The sequence below is a fragment of the Crotalus tigris genome, unplaced genomic scaffold (genome assembly GCF_016545835.1).
Source record: "Crotalus tigris isolate CLP2741 ecotype Arizona unplaced genomic scaffold, ASM1654583v1 scf7180000017881.257975618366:2651188, whole genome shotgun sequence".
Taxonomy (NCBI): domain Eukaryota; kingdom Metazoa; phylum Chordata; class Lepidosauria; order Squamata; family Viperidae; genus Crotalus; species Crotalus tigris.
The window spans coordinates 402,893-419,838 of record NW_024096698.1 but is presented as its reverse complement, the minus strand read 5'-3'; the positions used below and the strand labels follow the sequence as shown (position 1 = coordinate 419,838).

General features: G+C 37.8%; 1 protein-coding gene across 6 annotated transcripts in view; it reads left to right on the top strand.

Annotated features, from left to right (window-relative positions):
- LOC120308186 (aminopeptidase O (putative)) overlaps positions 1 to 16,946 on the top strand; it is a 191,825-nt gene that overhangs the window by 93,107 nt on the left and 81,772 nt on the right. For 3 of the 6 annotated variants that reach the window (XR_005556779.1, XM_039343882.1, XM_039343881.1), the window contains exons 12-13: positions 3,871 to 3,933; positions 4,671 to 4,757. The exons of 1 other annotated variant lie outside the window; for it this stretch is intronic. Coding sequence is in view for 2 of the 5 variants with exons in the window: in XM_039343882.1 (XP_039199816.1) it covers positions 3,871 to 3,933; positions 4,671 to 4,757 (150 nt within the window). In the remaining 3 variants the exon portion in view is untranslated. Of the gene's footprint in view, positions 1 to 3,870; positions 3,934 to 4,670; positions 4,758 to 16,946 lie in introns of those variants that run through there. 2 more of the 6 variants (XR_005556782.1, XR_005556780.1) reach the window with 2 other exon arrangements.

Sequence of the window (16,946 nt, the reverse complement as noted above, 5' to 3'; positions counted from 1 at the left end):
CATAGAGGAGCAGCTGTCACATCTCTCTCTCGGTACATAAAAAGTTATTCTTGTTTCATTCTGTGAGTTGGTTCAGCAAAGGAATTTAAATCTGTATTTTCAGCATTTAACATTTAGCATTCTGTGGTTGAAAACTGCTTGTACTTCATATGTATTCTGAATATTTATACAACAAATATTATTAATGGGCATTTAAACCTAGATTTCCTGGTCCCAAGTTCTAAAGTTTACTGCATCATAGCAATTTACATCAAAATAATCTAAATGGGTAGCACTGTTTCAAGAACATTAATAGACAATATAATACAATATATTATTGTATTTTTATATTGCCGAACTCAACAATTACTGTCAGCAGTGTACATTATAAAAACATAAAACATGACTTTAAAAAACACTAAATTAAGATTGAAACAAATCTTTCATAATACAATAGGTGCAATGTCTGTGGAGTTTCTCAGTCATCCAAGTTCTTCTTCCTCAAGGAAAAAACAGTCCAGCTGCCTTTTGAAAAAGTACCTTGGAGACAATAGGTGCACATTCGGTTCCTAAGACTTTCTGGAATAGGTTTGTTTTTAATAACTTCTGATATGGAAACACTGAAGGTGCTAGACTAATTCCATAAGATGGAAGCTACAAATAATCAGCAATGCCTGGGACCCCCTGTCCCATCACCTCATAAATTTTGGGGGAACCGTTCAGAGAGGCTGGTGACGTATAGTCATTTGATATACATGAATGCATGTATATTATATTATGCAAATAAGTGTATCAGTTGCAGAAAGATGTCCCTTGGGAGTAAATGTATATATATTCTAAACAGATGCCTCCTGTGTGTTAAAAAATATTTTCCTAAATAATTTTTGCCAATGGAAGTGCTGAATAAGTCAAAGTAGCAGTTCTCATAGATATTTACAGATGGGATTAGCCCAAATGTAAAAATCTAGAAAAGGGTTTTTTCCATCATAATATCTCCTTTAAGATATTTTTTCTTTGAATAATAAGTTTCATGGCAATATTGCTTCTATTTAAAGCAAAGAGCTTGAGCTTGGCTTTGATCTAAAGCTTTTGATCTTGAAAGAAGGTTATTGTGGTAGTAAAAAAGGGGGCAGGCAATGTCTTTTTAAAAACCAAAAGCAATAAAGTTAAAGTGGTGGTCAAGATTTAGTGAGCTCACTCGACATACATTTATGTTTTGACATCTGTTTGTAAATGGCATCTAATTTTATGTAGGAGAAAATCTGCTCTGATCTAAATCTAAAAACTTAGAAACGTTCTTTCCCAGAATGCATAGATACATCAATCAAATTTTTGTGAGAGCATGAGTTTACGCTTATACTTATGTCAGAAAACATTAATATGCTAAATGTAATTATCCTGAAGGATTGATTCTTTCCTTGCTTTCTTTTTTTAAACGTTTACAGAAACAAGCTATATCAGTAATCTAGTAGCACTTTTCTGAATAATGCTGAAAGTCCACAAACATACATCTTTTTATATAACTTAGTAGTCGGAAAAGGTGCTACCATATTTGTCCCAAATGTACTTTTTCCAAAAGGCAACTGGGCTTTCTTGTGTTTTTTCTCTGAAAACATTTTGCTCCTCATCCAAGAAACTTCTTCAATTTTGCGATTTAGTCTGTGCTATCAGATTTATGGGGTTTTTTTTTTGCCTCCATAGACTACCTAACATGGTTCCCCTCCCACAAAAGTGTTAATTGTTTTAACATGTTCCCAAAGTCATTTTAATCTCCTGCTTCCTGTACATTTTCATACCAGTAGACAAATTTTAGTAATGATATTTCAATAAGTTTGGTGGGATTTACTCTTAAGTAAACAATTGATGGTGGAGTAGCAGTCTTAAAGCAAAGTTTAGGCTTTGCCAAGCTTCAGCTTAATGGAGGAATCAACTGTGGAATGGCCATGACTAATAGAAATGGCAAGATTCCAGTAGCAAAAAGCAAAACTTAATGCTTGCTTTTAAGATGCACTTCAGAGTCTCCACGGAATTCATCTGATATCGTTTTGGATTCCATAGAGGTCAAGGAGCTATTGGGAAGAGAAAGTTTTAAATTCTTCCTTGCATTTCAGTATGTTCAGCTAGAATACTTGCTTAAAGAAAGCTCTGGTTTGGAATAAAAGGGAGGGCAGGCGGATGCTGGAGAAAGGAGATTTGTAAAATTGAATTGTCCCTACTTGCGCTTCTACCTCGTTTCGCTATTTGCACTTTTTTAAAAATAGGTTCACGATTTGATTCATTTGCAACTTGAAGGGGGGGGGAAAAGTCTATAACTTTATGCCAGCATTATTTTAGTGTCAATTCAGCGCATAGATTTGCATTTCCAGTATTAAATATAGTGCTGTATTAAATTTCAGAGTTTTACGGCAGAAATCCGGGACCCCCCCCCTCTTTTTTTTTTTGGCTGAATGCAAACGACTTTTACCTCTGCCACCTCCGCTCTTAAGCAGGGCTCGTTTGGTCCCTTCCAGCCCCCCCAAACTTTTTAAGGAATGCCCGTGACCAAGCAAAGAGTAACCCTCGCCCCTTGTAGTAAGTAGTAAGACCCCCTAATCAAGCACGTAGTCTAAAAACCACCCTAATCTTCGTTGCTGTATTCAAGTCCGGAGAAACCCGGTCTTCGAATTACAGATAGGAAAGTGAAGGAACTCGCCGACCCCGATTAAAGCCGCGAGCGAGTCGGGCTGTCGAGAGAGCGACCGAGGGACCCCCACCTCGCCTAGGCGAGGTTTATCAACCCGCTTCACGCTCGCTCTTCTCGAGCCCCCCCCCCTCCATCCAGCTGCGTGCCTTGCGTGCAAGCCAGAACTGACAGCCTGGACGCCGTTCGCGCGGAAACGTCAGCGGGGGAAAAAAGGTTGTGTGTGTGTGTGTGTGTGTGTGTGTGTGTGTGTGTGGCTGTGGCTGTGGCTGTGGGGAGGGGGAGCGAGAAGCGGCGGTTGCCTGTTGCTCGGAGCGCCCGACTTCAAACGGCGCCTTTTACGCAAGGCAAGTTGAACGGGGCGTAGAAGGAGACAGGCAGACGCTGCACTATTTAAACGGTGACGTTCGCCGCCCTGAGCCGTCCCTCCGAGGTACCTTTCGGGGATGGGGGGGGGGGGTTGAACAAAGCCGATCGGGCTGGAGTATTCCCTTAAGGCAGGCTCCTCCTCCTCCTCTGCGCCCCCCCCCCCCCGCTTTGATTTCGGAGGCTGGACCGCGAAGACCGGTCAGGAAGGGGGTCCCCTGCTCCCTTAAGGTGTTTTGCTGCCTTAGGAGAGTCCCTCGTCTTCCGCGGCAGGGGGGAAGAAAAGCCCGAGGAAGCCGCGTTCTCCGCTCCTTGCAAGCCTGTTGCGCGGAGTGTGTGTGTGGGTGGGGGTGTGGGGAGGGGAGGGGAGGGTGGACCGTCTCTTGCGACCAGCAGCCCGGTGAACCCTTCGCGGCGGCCGCAGCTGGTGCTGCCGGGGCCGCCCTACCGAGGGTAAACACGAGCAGACCGACCGCGTGCGCCTCGGGAGCAATCGCAGCCGGCGGGCTTTGCAGGGCAACGCGCGCCCGCCCGACCGGGCAGCCTGTTTTTCTTTCTTTCTTTTCTTTTTTTTTTTCTTGTCGAGCGCCAGAGAAGAGCGGCTCCCTCGCCTTGCGCCCGAGCTCGGGCTGCGCTGAGGAGAAGTTTTGTTCTGACCGCAGCCGATCTTGGAGCTTTCGGGGACGCTGGATCTTTTTTTGGGGGGGGGAAGGGAGGGGGCGACATCTCGGAAGCCGGGGCCACGATCGGGGCTCTCTCTGCCTCCTCTTTCAGCTCTCTCTCTGCAGCTGCGGTCCAGATCGCCTGGAATAAACTTGCGCTTTATTTTGTCTTCCCCCATGTAGCCTTTGCTGGAAGAGAGTCGCGTTTGGCAGGAAGGTCGGCTTGCCCAGCGAGTGAAAGAAGAGGTAAAAGGCGCTTTCCTTTGGGAGCTGGTAGTTGTAGATCGTGGATATTTTTTTTTATTTATTTATTTTTTGTAAAACGGGATGACATCTCGGTCCGCCCCCTCCGCCCTCCGATCCTGAGGTATCGCTATATCCACGAGAAGTGACACGGAGAAGCTGCTCCTTCCTATTACCTTGACCCCGACCCCCTTAATCCCACCCTATTTAGAGGGGCGAGGAAGGAGCTGCCGAGGTCGACTCTTCTTTAAAAATGCTCCTCTCCCCTTGAAGATGGGTTACTGTTTGAACTCTGTCGCACCTTTTCCCCTCCACCATCATCGCTTTTCGCCTTGGTGCACTTCTGTAACAATTTGACAAATGTTTGGGTACGTCCCAGATTTCTTTACCTTACAGAAATGTTCTTGCTGGGGCAATTGGCTAGATTATGGCACCAGACGGAACTTTTGGGTGCATTTGGGTGAGGGTGGTGGAGGGAATAGAGAGGAAAAAAAGCTTTTCTGATCAGGAAGAAAGAGCTAAATGGATTAAACAGAACACGGTATGGAGGACTGGAACGGTATTTCTCTTCCTCATCTCTCTATCCTGGTTGTTGTTTTTTTTCCCCCAATTTTTTTTTCTTCCTTCCAGTGAAGCAATGGAAAATTGTATCTTGAGTCTGTTTATAGTTTCTTACTCATGCTGAGGAGTTGTGCTCAAGTTGCGTCTTCTTAAAAAAGCTGTATGGTTTTGACATATAGGTCGTAAAATGGACTCAAGTAAATCAGAGGTTCAGAAAAGGCACTCGATGGAAAAGGCGACGAACAGAAGAAGTCACTTTCCAAAAGGTACCGACTCCTAATGATCTAATATAATCGGGTATATCATGTCGTTTGTATTTTTTATTGCATGTTATGCTTTTTTAAAAATAGTTTTTTAAAATGATATGAAAATTTATTATGTGCCACCAAGTAACTTATATAGTACTATTCCTGGAAGCATTGTTGTGAACAGAGCTGCAAAATGTAGGTTAGGGGCTCTGTTTATAGCGAAGGAGAGTTTAAAAAAGTCTTTGTGGAAAATAAAATGCATTTTTGTTGCTTCTTTATGCAACCTTTAAAAGCCTCTGATTCAGATAACAAGCCTGCTTAGTGTCTTAGAAATAAACAGTATATCAAATTTCAAGTGGATGCATGACTTTCAGATTAAAAGAATTTCCCAGCTTGGATTAATCAGTATTAATTATGTGCAAGGCTCCTAAGATTTCATTCTTAAAATTGTTTAAAAAAACCGGTATTAGGTTTAAATAATGTTTGATGGACTACTTGGTAAAGTTGAATGCACATATGGGTTGTCTTGCCAGATTCTTGTAATTTTTTGTTTGCTTAAATAACATTTCCTGTTCTCAAGAATAATATTGCTAGACGTGTGTTGTCTTTTATGCCTGTCTTGCTATGAAATATAGGAATAGCTAAGTAAATGGAAAAGTTTCAACAAGATGGTTTACTGGTGATTTTCTGCATGTTTGTTTAGACTTCCTACTCAGCAAGTGTGGCTTATACTTCTTGATAATGATGTTGAGGGTCAAATCCATTTGAATAAAGTTCTATCCTTGAACTCTTTTCAACATAGTTAAATTTTAGTGATTTCCATGAAACTTCCTTCCAAGTAATTTTACATCTCTGCCTTGTGTTGTGAATTGTGCTGTTGTTCAAAGCTGATTGGTAAGTAACTATGTTGAGCTGTTTGTAGAATTGTAAACACCAGAATCGCGTCTTTATTAAGTTGAACTATTGAAAATCTATATATCTTTCTTCAGCAAGATTAAAAGGCAATATGTTATTTTGTAGCTTGACAGTGCAGCTAGAAAGTCTGGTGAATCATCACTGTTTCTGTAGCCAAGTTCTTGCTGTTAATATGAGTGCCAACTCCAGGGTTATGTTGCCTTAGTATGGATATTGGTCTGTTTGACAGATATCTCTGGATAGTACAGCTAAATGTGGCATTGGGAGAGATGGACAATTGAAGAGTAAACTCATGAAGCCATAATATTCTGACTCTCCATCAGTTGACTACTGTTATAACATAGGCTGTCATAATACAATCTATTCAGCTGAATTATTTTACTGGACACGCATAGTAATTTGTATTTAACATGCTACTTCACCTTTTGTTCAGATTAGCTTAAAAGTCTTGATCTAAACTTACTGTTTCAATGAAATCAAATGTGAAATAACCAGTAGTTTCATCAAGAAGATGAACAGAGTTACATGTTTATTCTTCTCTAGGAATAACCAACTGTTTTAACACAAATATGTTTGTAAGGGTTATGGAACTTGCAGTGCTGAAACCTGAAAAACGAAGGCTATCACAGTAGTATCTCATGTGATTTATTGACCAGAAGTCAGTTAGAATTTGAGTGTTTTAAATAAGTAAGGCTTAAAAACCTGAACAACCTGCTTTATACAATGATGCAGTGAGATTAAACAGTGATCCATGAAACTTTTACGGTATTGATGGCCAGCAGTATGAATTTTATTTATTTATATTCTCTTTGTGATCTAAAATGGGATGACATAATAGCTTTTCTTTAAAATTTATAAATAATAAATAATAATAGGATATTAAAGAACAATGCAAGAATATTGTTATAATGGGACATTAAGATGAAGTTTTAAAAGCCTGGATTATGTCAAATCAAAACGAAATATTGATTTAAAAAATCTTTAGATGAGAAGAAAATACTAGTAAATAGGAGACAATTTAGGACAGTAATTCCCAGTGAAGATTCTGTTCCGATTGACTGGTGTTAGTTCCTCAGTGTTTCAGAAAATTATCATAAAACAATTATTGTAAAAAAAATAAAAACATTTGCCTTTACTAGTAAGCTAATAAGGAAGATTTTTTAAAAAAACCCAGTGAGGACATGTAAAAGTTATACCATCACAACACCATTAAAATTAGTGAATGTATTGTATCTCCATTTCTATCTTATGCTTTATAGCTTTAGTGACTTTTAAAAGGAAGAACTTCAACATGAAGTTTTGAAAAATTATTTCCATGGAGAAAAAGCTTAGAAAAACTTCTCCAAGGACTGGAAAGTAGGCAGGTATGCTTCAGTAGATGATATTTTTATAGCTATCCCATATTAGAAGTTGCAGGACAGACGCATCGAAGGTATCAAATACAGTAATTAGTCCTGGAAAAGTATGGGCTATCATCTGGGAATACCAGGGAGTGCAATTTTAACTTGATATGGGGTATTGCTTGTACAGGTATTTAAATGGTCATTTCCATCTTAACCCGCCTCTTCGATATTTTTCAGTTTACTCCTTTATCTCTTCTGTTTATTGTCATACTGCTTGCTGTGCTCAAACATCTAGTTTAAGACCTACTTCCTGTTGCCATGTATATGATAGTCTTAATTTTTTTCATTTTATTTCCTTTCCTGATTGGACTTCTCTTTTCCAATTATTTTTCAAGTTCTTAATACTTGTTATTTTTTCTTTTTTCTTTCTTTTTCTTTTTGCCTTTCTTGAGTTCTATCGCTTCCATAATTTTTTCGTTGTTTACACCTATTGATTCCTCTTTGTACCGCCTAGTGTTTGGACCGTTTGATTAGCTTGGACTTTATTTTTCTATGACAAGGAGGAACAATCTAAAATAAACACTAAGCAAAATTGTTGTAAAATCAGACTAAGGAACAAACACTGAAATCTTTGAAGAAAGAGACCATAGTAAATCTAATTTAAATCTATACTTTTTATGATAAAATGAATTATGTTTACCATAAAATAAGAAGAGAAGTTAGGCAAGATTAAGAACTTCTTAACATATTTACTGTATATTAAATTTGCTTTGCTTTATGATGAGATCAGCCATAATACCAAAGAGTTCCTAACTGCAGAGCACTAAATTGATATATTGGAGATATAGCAGTAGGAAATTTAATTGGAAACATCTGTTGGAAAGCTGGCATACTCAAATGCCGTATTTATTTAGGACCAAGACAATAGAATTGTAATTTAAATATTTGGCTATCAAATATATGGAGTATTATTTGAAAGTAGTAGTAGGTTGCTGGTAATAATTGATTAAACATATTGGCATTTAATGTAAAAGCATATTATTAAAAAGTATAACGAAATAATTGTTCAGTTTTAAGAAGGAACATTATAGCAGATAGCTGGAATATATGTAGGTATAGATATATCATTTAATGTTATCCTGTTAGGCTTCGTATTTTCAGGATGTGTTTCACAATCTAAAGAAACACTCAATTCTAAACTTTTTTTAAAATGTCTCTTTCATAGCAGGGGAAAGGTGAACACTTCTTCCTAAGAAGAATTAGGACATAGGCTTTCGATTATTGCGCTTTTATTTACAGTATATATTATTTTCATATTTGCATCTATAAATTAATATGTGCATTTCCTGGTTGTATTAACATCCATCGTAATGGTTTAGCTTGGTGCCATGCGTATTTATTTTGCATTGTTTTAAGTGTTTTTATGTTTTATGATATACATTGCCCAGAATAAGTTGAGATGAGCAACTATAGAAATAAAATCAAATAAATAAATGTGCAAATATGAGTTCTTTTTTATTTTAATTTTTGCTCATTTGTTTCTCTTTTTTGTGATCTTTAAATGGCCACTTTATGTCTTAAGGGGAATTTAGTGACTTTGCTTGTGTTGAAATTAATTATTCTATTCAGGGATGCAAATAAAGAGAAGTTTGACCATAATATTTGGAAATGAGACCTGCCTTTTTGCTCCATTTAAATATGCTGCTATCTTTATTTTTTCAAAATAGTTCTGCTTACAACCACTCAGATTGTGTCTTTAAAAAAAAAAAGAATATCTCCTCATTTATATATTGCACAGACAGGTGTCATTAGTAAAATAATTTTGGTGGAGTCTAAAGACCTTTGGGAATATTACTGAAACACACTCTAAGGCGTTTTTCTGATTTCTTCTCCAATCTGATATGACCCTTTTAAAATAAAGAGCATACAACTAGCACGGCCATGTGTTGGGAGTAACCTGAAGTATACGTAGAATTACATCACTTAATTAATGTGGTTCATTGCCAGCAGTCATTTCCCTGCTGCTCAGTGAAAGATTAAGACCACCTTAATGGGAAACACAAGTTTTACTGAAGAAAGACAGAAAACAGAAGTGTCGGGTCTTTTATTTAAAGGGAAAATTAGCCACACTGCTGCAGCAGAGCCTTTCATTCCGTTGTGCCTCTCCTTCAAAGCATTTTAATGAATTACAGTTAACACGAAACTATGTCAAACTAGGAGCCACCCAGAGTCACTTGGTTGAGTTGGGCACAGAAATTGAATAAATAAATAAAATTTCTGCAGATGGTGATGCCCTGGTATGAGGGTATTTGGTGGTACTTTCATTTGTGAAAATAGCTGTTCCAAAACATCTATTCCTGGGATGCTGCCTTTAAGTCTAGAGTTTAGAAGTACATTTTATTTTCTTTCCTTCTTTAATGGAACTTTGGAGATGTCTATTTAAGCTGGGTTTAGAGTTTCAGAGAGGTAGAGAGAAAAAAGCAAGGTGTCCAAAAGAGGAAAGAGACACACATTGCCTCTGAGGAAGCTTTCAGCTGCTCCTAGGAGCTGCAGAGGATGAAACTGGTTTGCTTGTGGTAGGAAAAGTGTAAATATCCATCACTGCCAGCCAATGGGAGGTAGTTGCAAGCCCATGCCACTTGTCCTAGAACTACTATTAAGGTATTTACAAAGTTATCAATCTGACTGCCTCTTCCTATGTGGCTTAGCAATGCTGTGTTGTGGTATCCTTGGTGTTCTTTGAGCTTGGTTGCTTTCTTGCAGGTGTTCATTATCGAACTTGGTAACATCACCAGTGGTACCAAGGACCCCACAGTTTAACCCTGAGCTACAAATATTCTCTTCTATGAATGCTGTATTGCTTTAGGGCAGGGGTGTCAAACTTGCAAGGTCACGTGACGTGTCGCAACGTATCGTGACTTTTTTCCCATTGCCGGCAATGGGGTGGGCGCGGTTTCGCCATGATGCATCTGGCCTGTGGGCTGGCAGTTTGACACCCCTGCTTTAGGGAATGGGCTTAGGAATCAGATTGGTGGCTGCAATTCCTTTCCAATAGAACTGCTGTCGTAATTTGTAGTGCATGTATGTGCTGCTTTAGTATTAAGTGAACAGACTGTTCCTCTTTTCCTAGTTATTCTGCATTAGAGCTGGCCTTCCACTGTCTGAAAAGCAATGTAAAGGAGGCTTGCTCTATTCAGACTTCCTAAGTTTTAAATAAAGAAATGCAGCCTTTCAAAATCTTTTGTAGGTTATGTTACTTAATCCCAATGATATTCCAAAGGGCATAACTTAGAATCAAGTTATATGTTTAGAGTTCACGTTACTTCAGACACATGTACAAAATGTAGTCTTCAGACATTTAAAAGTTCTCCAGTTTGACTCTGGGCCAGAAGAAGTCTGCACCAGATCTAAAGAACAATAGTGATGCTATCACTTGATCTCAAAGGGTAGGTAAAGTCTATGAATTAAAGAAAAATTGAGTAGTCAATGTGGACAAGTTCTGGAAGCAGGAAATTATTTGAAAATATAACTTGGCTTGACAATAAAATTCTGGAAATACATTTTGTTCCCTTTCATTTTTAGATCACCATGTTGCTTCTGTTGTTCTTATTTCCCAATATGAGTACTGTGTTGTGTTTATGATGATTGTTACCAATTTGGGAAGGTGCTCATCTCAGATTTCTGAGACATTCAGTCTGGAGTAGCTTCCCTTCTTGAACACGTTGTTCTGCTTTCTCCCCACCCTGGGCCCTACTTAGTTATACAAATGGAGGACTTCCTAGCATTATTTTTCCTTTCCCATTGTCTCCTGTTTTGGATTTCATTGAACATTATGCCAATTTCATAAATTGGGACAATTTCCAGTTATAATCTCAGCGGGTGACTTGCTGTGTCTCCACTTTTGTGACTTGTGAAGCTTGCTAGTTGGTGTATAAGATCTCTTCATTTTAAATAAAACCTATTATTCCACAACGTTTTAAAATATTACACGTTTTCTGAATGACCTTTTGCCAGTTTTCTGAGGCAGAAGGAAAAGGGAAGCAATAAACACTTTTCTGGAATCCCAAGCCTTTATTTTGCAACATGTTATCGCCTACAAACATCCTGGATAGGAATCTGTTTGAAGTGCTCCTTTAAAATGGAAAGGTTTTGCAATTCCAGTGACCTAAATGCAATGTAGATAGATTTTTCGTGCATTTTCTGTTTCGTGCTGCATTGTTATAGGAATCATTGTTATAGCATGCATATGTGTGTATCAGTTTTGATTTCCTCCTGGAACAATACACTGGAAAAAAAATAGTTGGGTCTTTTTTTTATGGCTAGTGGCAGAAGTATATATAAAATTTTATTTAAGGTAATAGTTTGCTTTATGGCAAGCCTTCCGTGCTAGAATCAGGAAAGGAGGAAATGGTTCCTTCCTTATTTTTTTAATATCTGATTACTCCTTTCCTGGGTTTGTGCCCACACATGAATACCAGCTTAATCTAATGTAATAGATTATGTTTAAGATTTTTTGACTGAGCACCCACCATCTTCACTAAGAACATTATTGTGGAATAAATGCTGCCTTGAAATTAAAGCAAAGAGCAAGGAGTCACAACTCCATTGTAGATTTAAGTCTTCTGTACGCTTTTAAATGAGTTATGCTAAAGGAGTTAAAAGTCTTGCTTTCAGGCTATGGAACTGAAAATAAAATGCTCTTGAGGTAGAAATGCACAGATGCACCCCCTCTGCAGCAAACAGAAATAATTCATTCAATAATTTAATATTTAATGGAGACGCACATCTGCTGCATGAGGCAGTTAGAATTGTTAGCTCTTCCTAACTATAGGAATGGTTATAGTGCCCCTGGCTGATGCTAACTGGTCTCAATAAAGCTATGTAGCAACATTAAGATGGAAGCTCCCATAGAACTTGGGGGGGGGGCAGTAAGTCTAATAGAATATAAAGTGTAGTTTGTTTGTTTTTTTAAAAAAAAACACATTTCTGGAAAAGGCAATGGTGAAACACTTTTTTTTATATTGTTGCCTCAGTGTGTCCAAGAGTTTAGTCTGAAGGGTAAGTTTAGTCAATGACATTTGTGCCCGAGTTTCCATCTTTTCCTTGTGTGTTGTTTTTAAGGAGGCTGGATGACTTTGAATCTTTCTAGTCTCTGGAATAAGGGCTAAAGCAAAAAATAATAATAATGGTGGGTTCCAATGAGCAGGTTTATGATTTGGAGGTCAGATGACAGCTTTGTCTGAAACAAAGTCCCTTTTAGCCTTATCCATGTTCTTTCTCGTGAATTTGATCTTTAGGACTGGCCTTGTGCATCATTGCAGCCCTTTATAAAAATAGCCACAGTGCTATCACGGATTCTAAATGTACTTTTTGCTCTGAAAGCCTAACGTTAGGAAACTCAGTAGAGCATAGCCTTCTATTTGCTGCCAGTGTTCTCCATTTCCCACTTATTTTATGTCTGGATTTTTCTTCTTCTTATACATGTTGATATTCTTTTCATATGTGTGTTCATCTTCTGACGGTGAACACAGAAACATGGTGGGCATGGAAAAGTGTTTTTGAACTTTAATGTTATTTGCCATCATTTTGAAACACAAAATCTTTCAAAGGAGCCACTTTCCACATTCAGTTATACCCGTATATTGCGGTGTACAAGGCAACCCGGCATATAAGACGACCCCTGTCTTTGTCGCCGAGCCGCATTCCTAGAACGTCGTCTTATACGCCAGAAACTATTAGTATTTCCAGCGTATAAGACGACTCGGCGTATAAGATGAACCCCGTCTTTGGCGCCAAGTTTAGCGCTTGCGGAAGTCGTCTTATACGCCGGCATATACGGTAAATCAAATCATTCAATACTGAATTTTTTGGTAGACTGGACAGCCATTTGTCTGAAATGGTATAGTGCAGGGGCAGGCAACCTTGGCTCTTTAATGACTTGTGGACTTCAACTCCCAGAATTCCTGAGCCAGCATGGCTGGCTCAGGAATTCTGGGAGTTGAAGTCCACGAGTCATAAAAGAGCCAAGGTTGCCTACCCCTGCTATAGTGTTTCCTGCCTGAGCAGGGGGTTGGACTAGATAACCTCCAAGATCTCTTCCAACTGTATTATTATTATTATTATCATTATCGTTATCATTATTATCATTATTTATTACTTTTCTAAGCCCAGTTGATTAATATTTATAGCTGTTCTTCATAGTCTCTTAAGTAGAGGGTTGTAAGAGGTCCTTTGCCTCATTTATTAAATATGGAGCTCTATATGTGAGCATATCATTTGAATGTCAAATACAAACCAGACTGTTATGTTGGGAGAAAAGACTCGAAAGCCAAAATTAATCAGTGAATGGCATGTGATTACAGGCAGTCTTTGATTTATAACAGTTCATTTAGCGACTGTTTGTAGTTACCAAGGCACTGAAAAAAGTGACTTAACGGCCATTTTTCACACTTACGGCCATTGCAGCATCTCCGTGGTCACATGATCGACATTCAGAGGCTTGGCAAGTGACTCATACTTATGCCAATTGCTGGGTTGCCCTTGGCTCATCTGATCCTCTTTTGTGACCGTCTGATAAGCAAAGTCAATTGGGAAGCCAGATTCACTTAATAGCCATGTGGCTTAACTAAGCAACTGGAGTGACTTGCTTAACAGTTGTGGCAAGAAAAGTCATAAAATGGGGCAAAGCTCACTTAAGAAATATCTCACTTAGCAACAGAAATTTGGGACTCCATTGTGCTTGTAAGTCGAGGATTACCTGTATTTTTCTTACGATTATTGCTGCTAGAAGCATAAGAAAGTGACAGTGTGGCGAGAGTTAGAAAAAAACCCTGAATCAAATGTAAAGACATAGAATTTGGGGAAGAAAAGCAAAATAGGTTTCCTTTACAGCTTACTACATATACCTATATCAGTAAGAATACCTGTTCTACTCTTGGATTCTTAAGGAAAATGAAACCATTTGACTATTAAAGTACTTAAAGTACTCAAAAGTACTTGATAAAGCAATTTGGTAGTTTGATCTGCTTGTTAATTCTGGGAGATTTGCGGGAGAAATAAAGGCAACAGAACAAGAGCAGTGTGTTTGTGTGTCTCTGGGTGAAATACGTCCTTACAAGGTTATCTCTGATAGCATGGATAGAATGGTTGTTGAATTTTACAATTATCATTTTGGCTTAATTAGAATAATGGGAGTGGACTGTGATGGATTTTTTTTTTTCCACCCAGCATTCTCCCTTTAGGAACACATTGGCAAAGATGCTCCAGGAATCAAGCAGGGTTTGAGCAGAATTTCTGACTTTCATATTTAATTAAGCATGGATATGAAGCAAGAATTATTTGAAGCTTTTGTTTCTTCGGAGTGTGACTGATAGAACAAGGAAGTGGATGCCAAATGTTCTGATATCTTATTTGGGGGTTGATGGAGTTCAGAACTGGGACAGATTAAAAAAACCTTTTCCTTCTGAACTGTGTCAGAGATAAAAAATAAGAGTTTCTAATACCAATTTCATTCAGGTCTCTTCCACATGCTGTTTTTTTCCCCTTACTTGTCAGTATCTCTTGATAAAGCCCCCTATACAAGGGATGTCCAACCTTGGCAACTTTAAGACTTGTGAACTTCAACTCCCAGAATTCCTCCGCCAGCATCACAATGAATATACATCTTTGCCAACCATGCCATATTGGAAAAACAGGCTTCTTGGTATACATTCAACAGAAATACTTGGTCCATGATATCCTTCCACCAAACCTGGGCAAGGCATTTGTTATCATCATCAAAATAAAGGATAGATAGTCGAATAGTAATGTTACAAATTACTATTTTTCATAGAAGTAATTATATTTTGGTGCCTTGTTATCCTTTCTTTCTGCTTTCATTTATAATTGCTGAGATTTCCTTCTCAGTCCTTTATGCCAAAACTGATCCTAACTCTGATTTCTTGGAAATGCATCCAATTTTATTTATAAGGTGCTGGACATTTGGGGGCATTGATAAAATAACACAAGCAATTTCACATTTATACATTTGCCAGAGCAAAAAAAAAAAAAAGAGTGTAACAGGAAAAAAAATAGTAATTTAAAGGGAACAATTAAGAAAACCTGAAGTAATCTAAAGTATAATTTTTAAGTAGGTGTATTTCTGAGAATAGATCGTTACCTGTTTTTTTTTTAATAAAGAAATGGTCTGCTGTCAGCTTGTAGGTTGTCTTGATGAATTAATGGTCTAATGCAGTGTTTCTCAACCTTGACCATTTTAAGGTATGTGGACTTCAACTCCCAGAATTCTACAGCCAGCAATGCTGGCTGGAATTCTGGGAGTTGAAGTCCATATGCCTTAAAATGATCAAGGTTGAGAAACACTGGTCTAATGTGGTCAAAAATCTGATCACATGGAATCTGTTCACATGGTAATCTGTTCAGTCCCTTTCACTTAGGCTGTCAAGTGGAAAGAGTGGCTATCATGTGAATAACATAACACTTAGCTTGTCTTTAAGGTTCAAAATAATTTTATTGTGTTCTAAATAATTCAGTTGGTCATGATTAATACTCATGAGGAATTTCTGAAGCAAGAAGTCTTTGTGTTGTTAGCTTTAGCATCTTAATGCCATTTTTAACAATTTATCATGAGATGATAGTAAATTGAAGTAATCAGAGTTAACTACGTTAGAGAGCCTCAGTTTGAATGACAAGTAAACTAAACTAAATTAAAATTAGTATTAAATGAAGTTTGCATCAGTATTTCATAATAAAAAAATATGTCTAAGTTAATTCTATTTTCATGTAACAGATACAAATGTTTAAGAATATATTTTTCTTTAGCAAAAGAGACATGCTTGCAATCCTAAGGCTTTGCTAGATTCATGACATTTCAGTGTACAGAATCATCTGTGTTCACAATCTCTGCCTATTAAGATTTCAGCTGAGACAGACTGACTGACTCCAGAAAGCTCGATGGTACTAGAGCGTGTCCAGCATCATTCAGTACCATGTGCAATTCACTTCTTGGGAAAATTGAGTTTGGGAAATTTGGCTTCTTACTAGTAAATAACTCTCACTGAAATCAGTGCTGGTTTTTTTTGTCCACTTCTATCTTTAAATGACGAGGACTGTGTCCCTCTCTTTATCTTGGTATCTCTTTTCTTAAGGGAACAATATTTTCTCCAGATAATAATTAAGATTTGTAGTAAAAGGAGGTAGGATATCTTATTCACTGACTACATCCTGGAACAGTAAAATTGAACAAAGGCTATATTTTCCAAAATGAGCAATGTAGGATAAGTTTTGCCTATTTAACAGCAATATAATGTTGTTTAGTTTTTGTCACCTTTATGAGCAAAAATAAAATACATTCAGGTGTATTCATTTATAGTCAATCATGTCATGCCTTTACAACTATATGTGTTTTATACATAATTTCTCCAACATGTGTACTTTGCACAAATACAAAGGAAACAGTTTCAAAGATGAAAATACAGCAATGATTAAAAACGAGCAACTTAGTTCCTTTGAATTAATTCAGTTTGTCATCAGTCGCTTTTTTTGTTGTTGCATCTTGTGGAATGCAATGATGGAGCTCCCAGTGTAAGAACAAAGTTTGTCCTTGAAATAATGTTTACATTTTTGCCTATCTTAGAATAGCCCCTAAACTTGTTTTGTCTAAACCTGTGAATGTGATAACAAATTGGACACTGAAGTGAATTCACTGATTAGATTCCAAAAAGCTGTTTCTAAACTACAGACAACATGAATATATAAGAAAATATATTAGCAATTAAAGGTTGTAAAAAGTGCAGTAATATAACCTGTTAGACTTGGCTGAGAATTAGATGAAGGATTGATTGTTTCATGACTTGCTTAAAATGTCTGGGCTAGGCTTGGCTGGATTGAAGGAAAAGTCAAACTGCCATCTACTGGACTGAAGTGTCAATCAATCTTTTTGGTGTGCTTT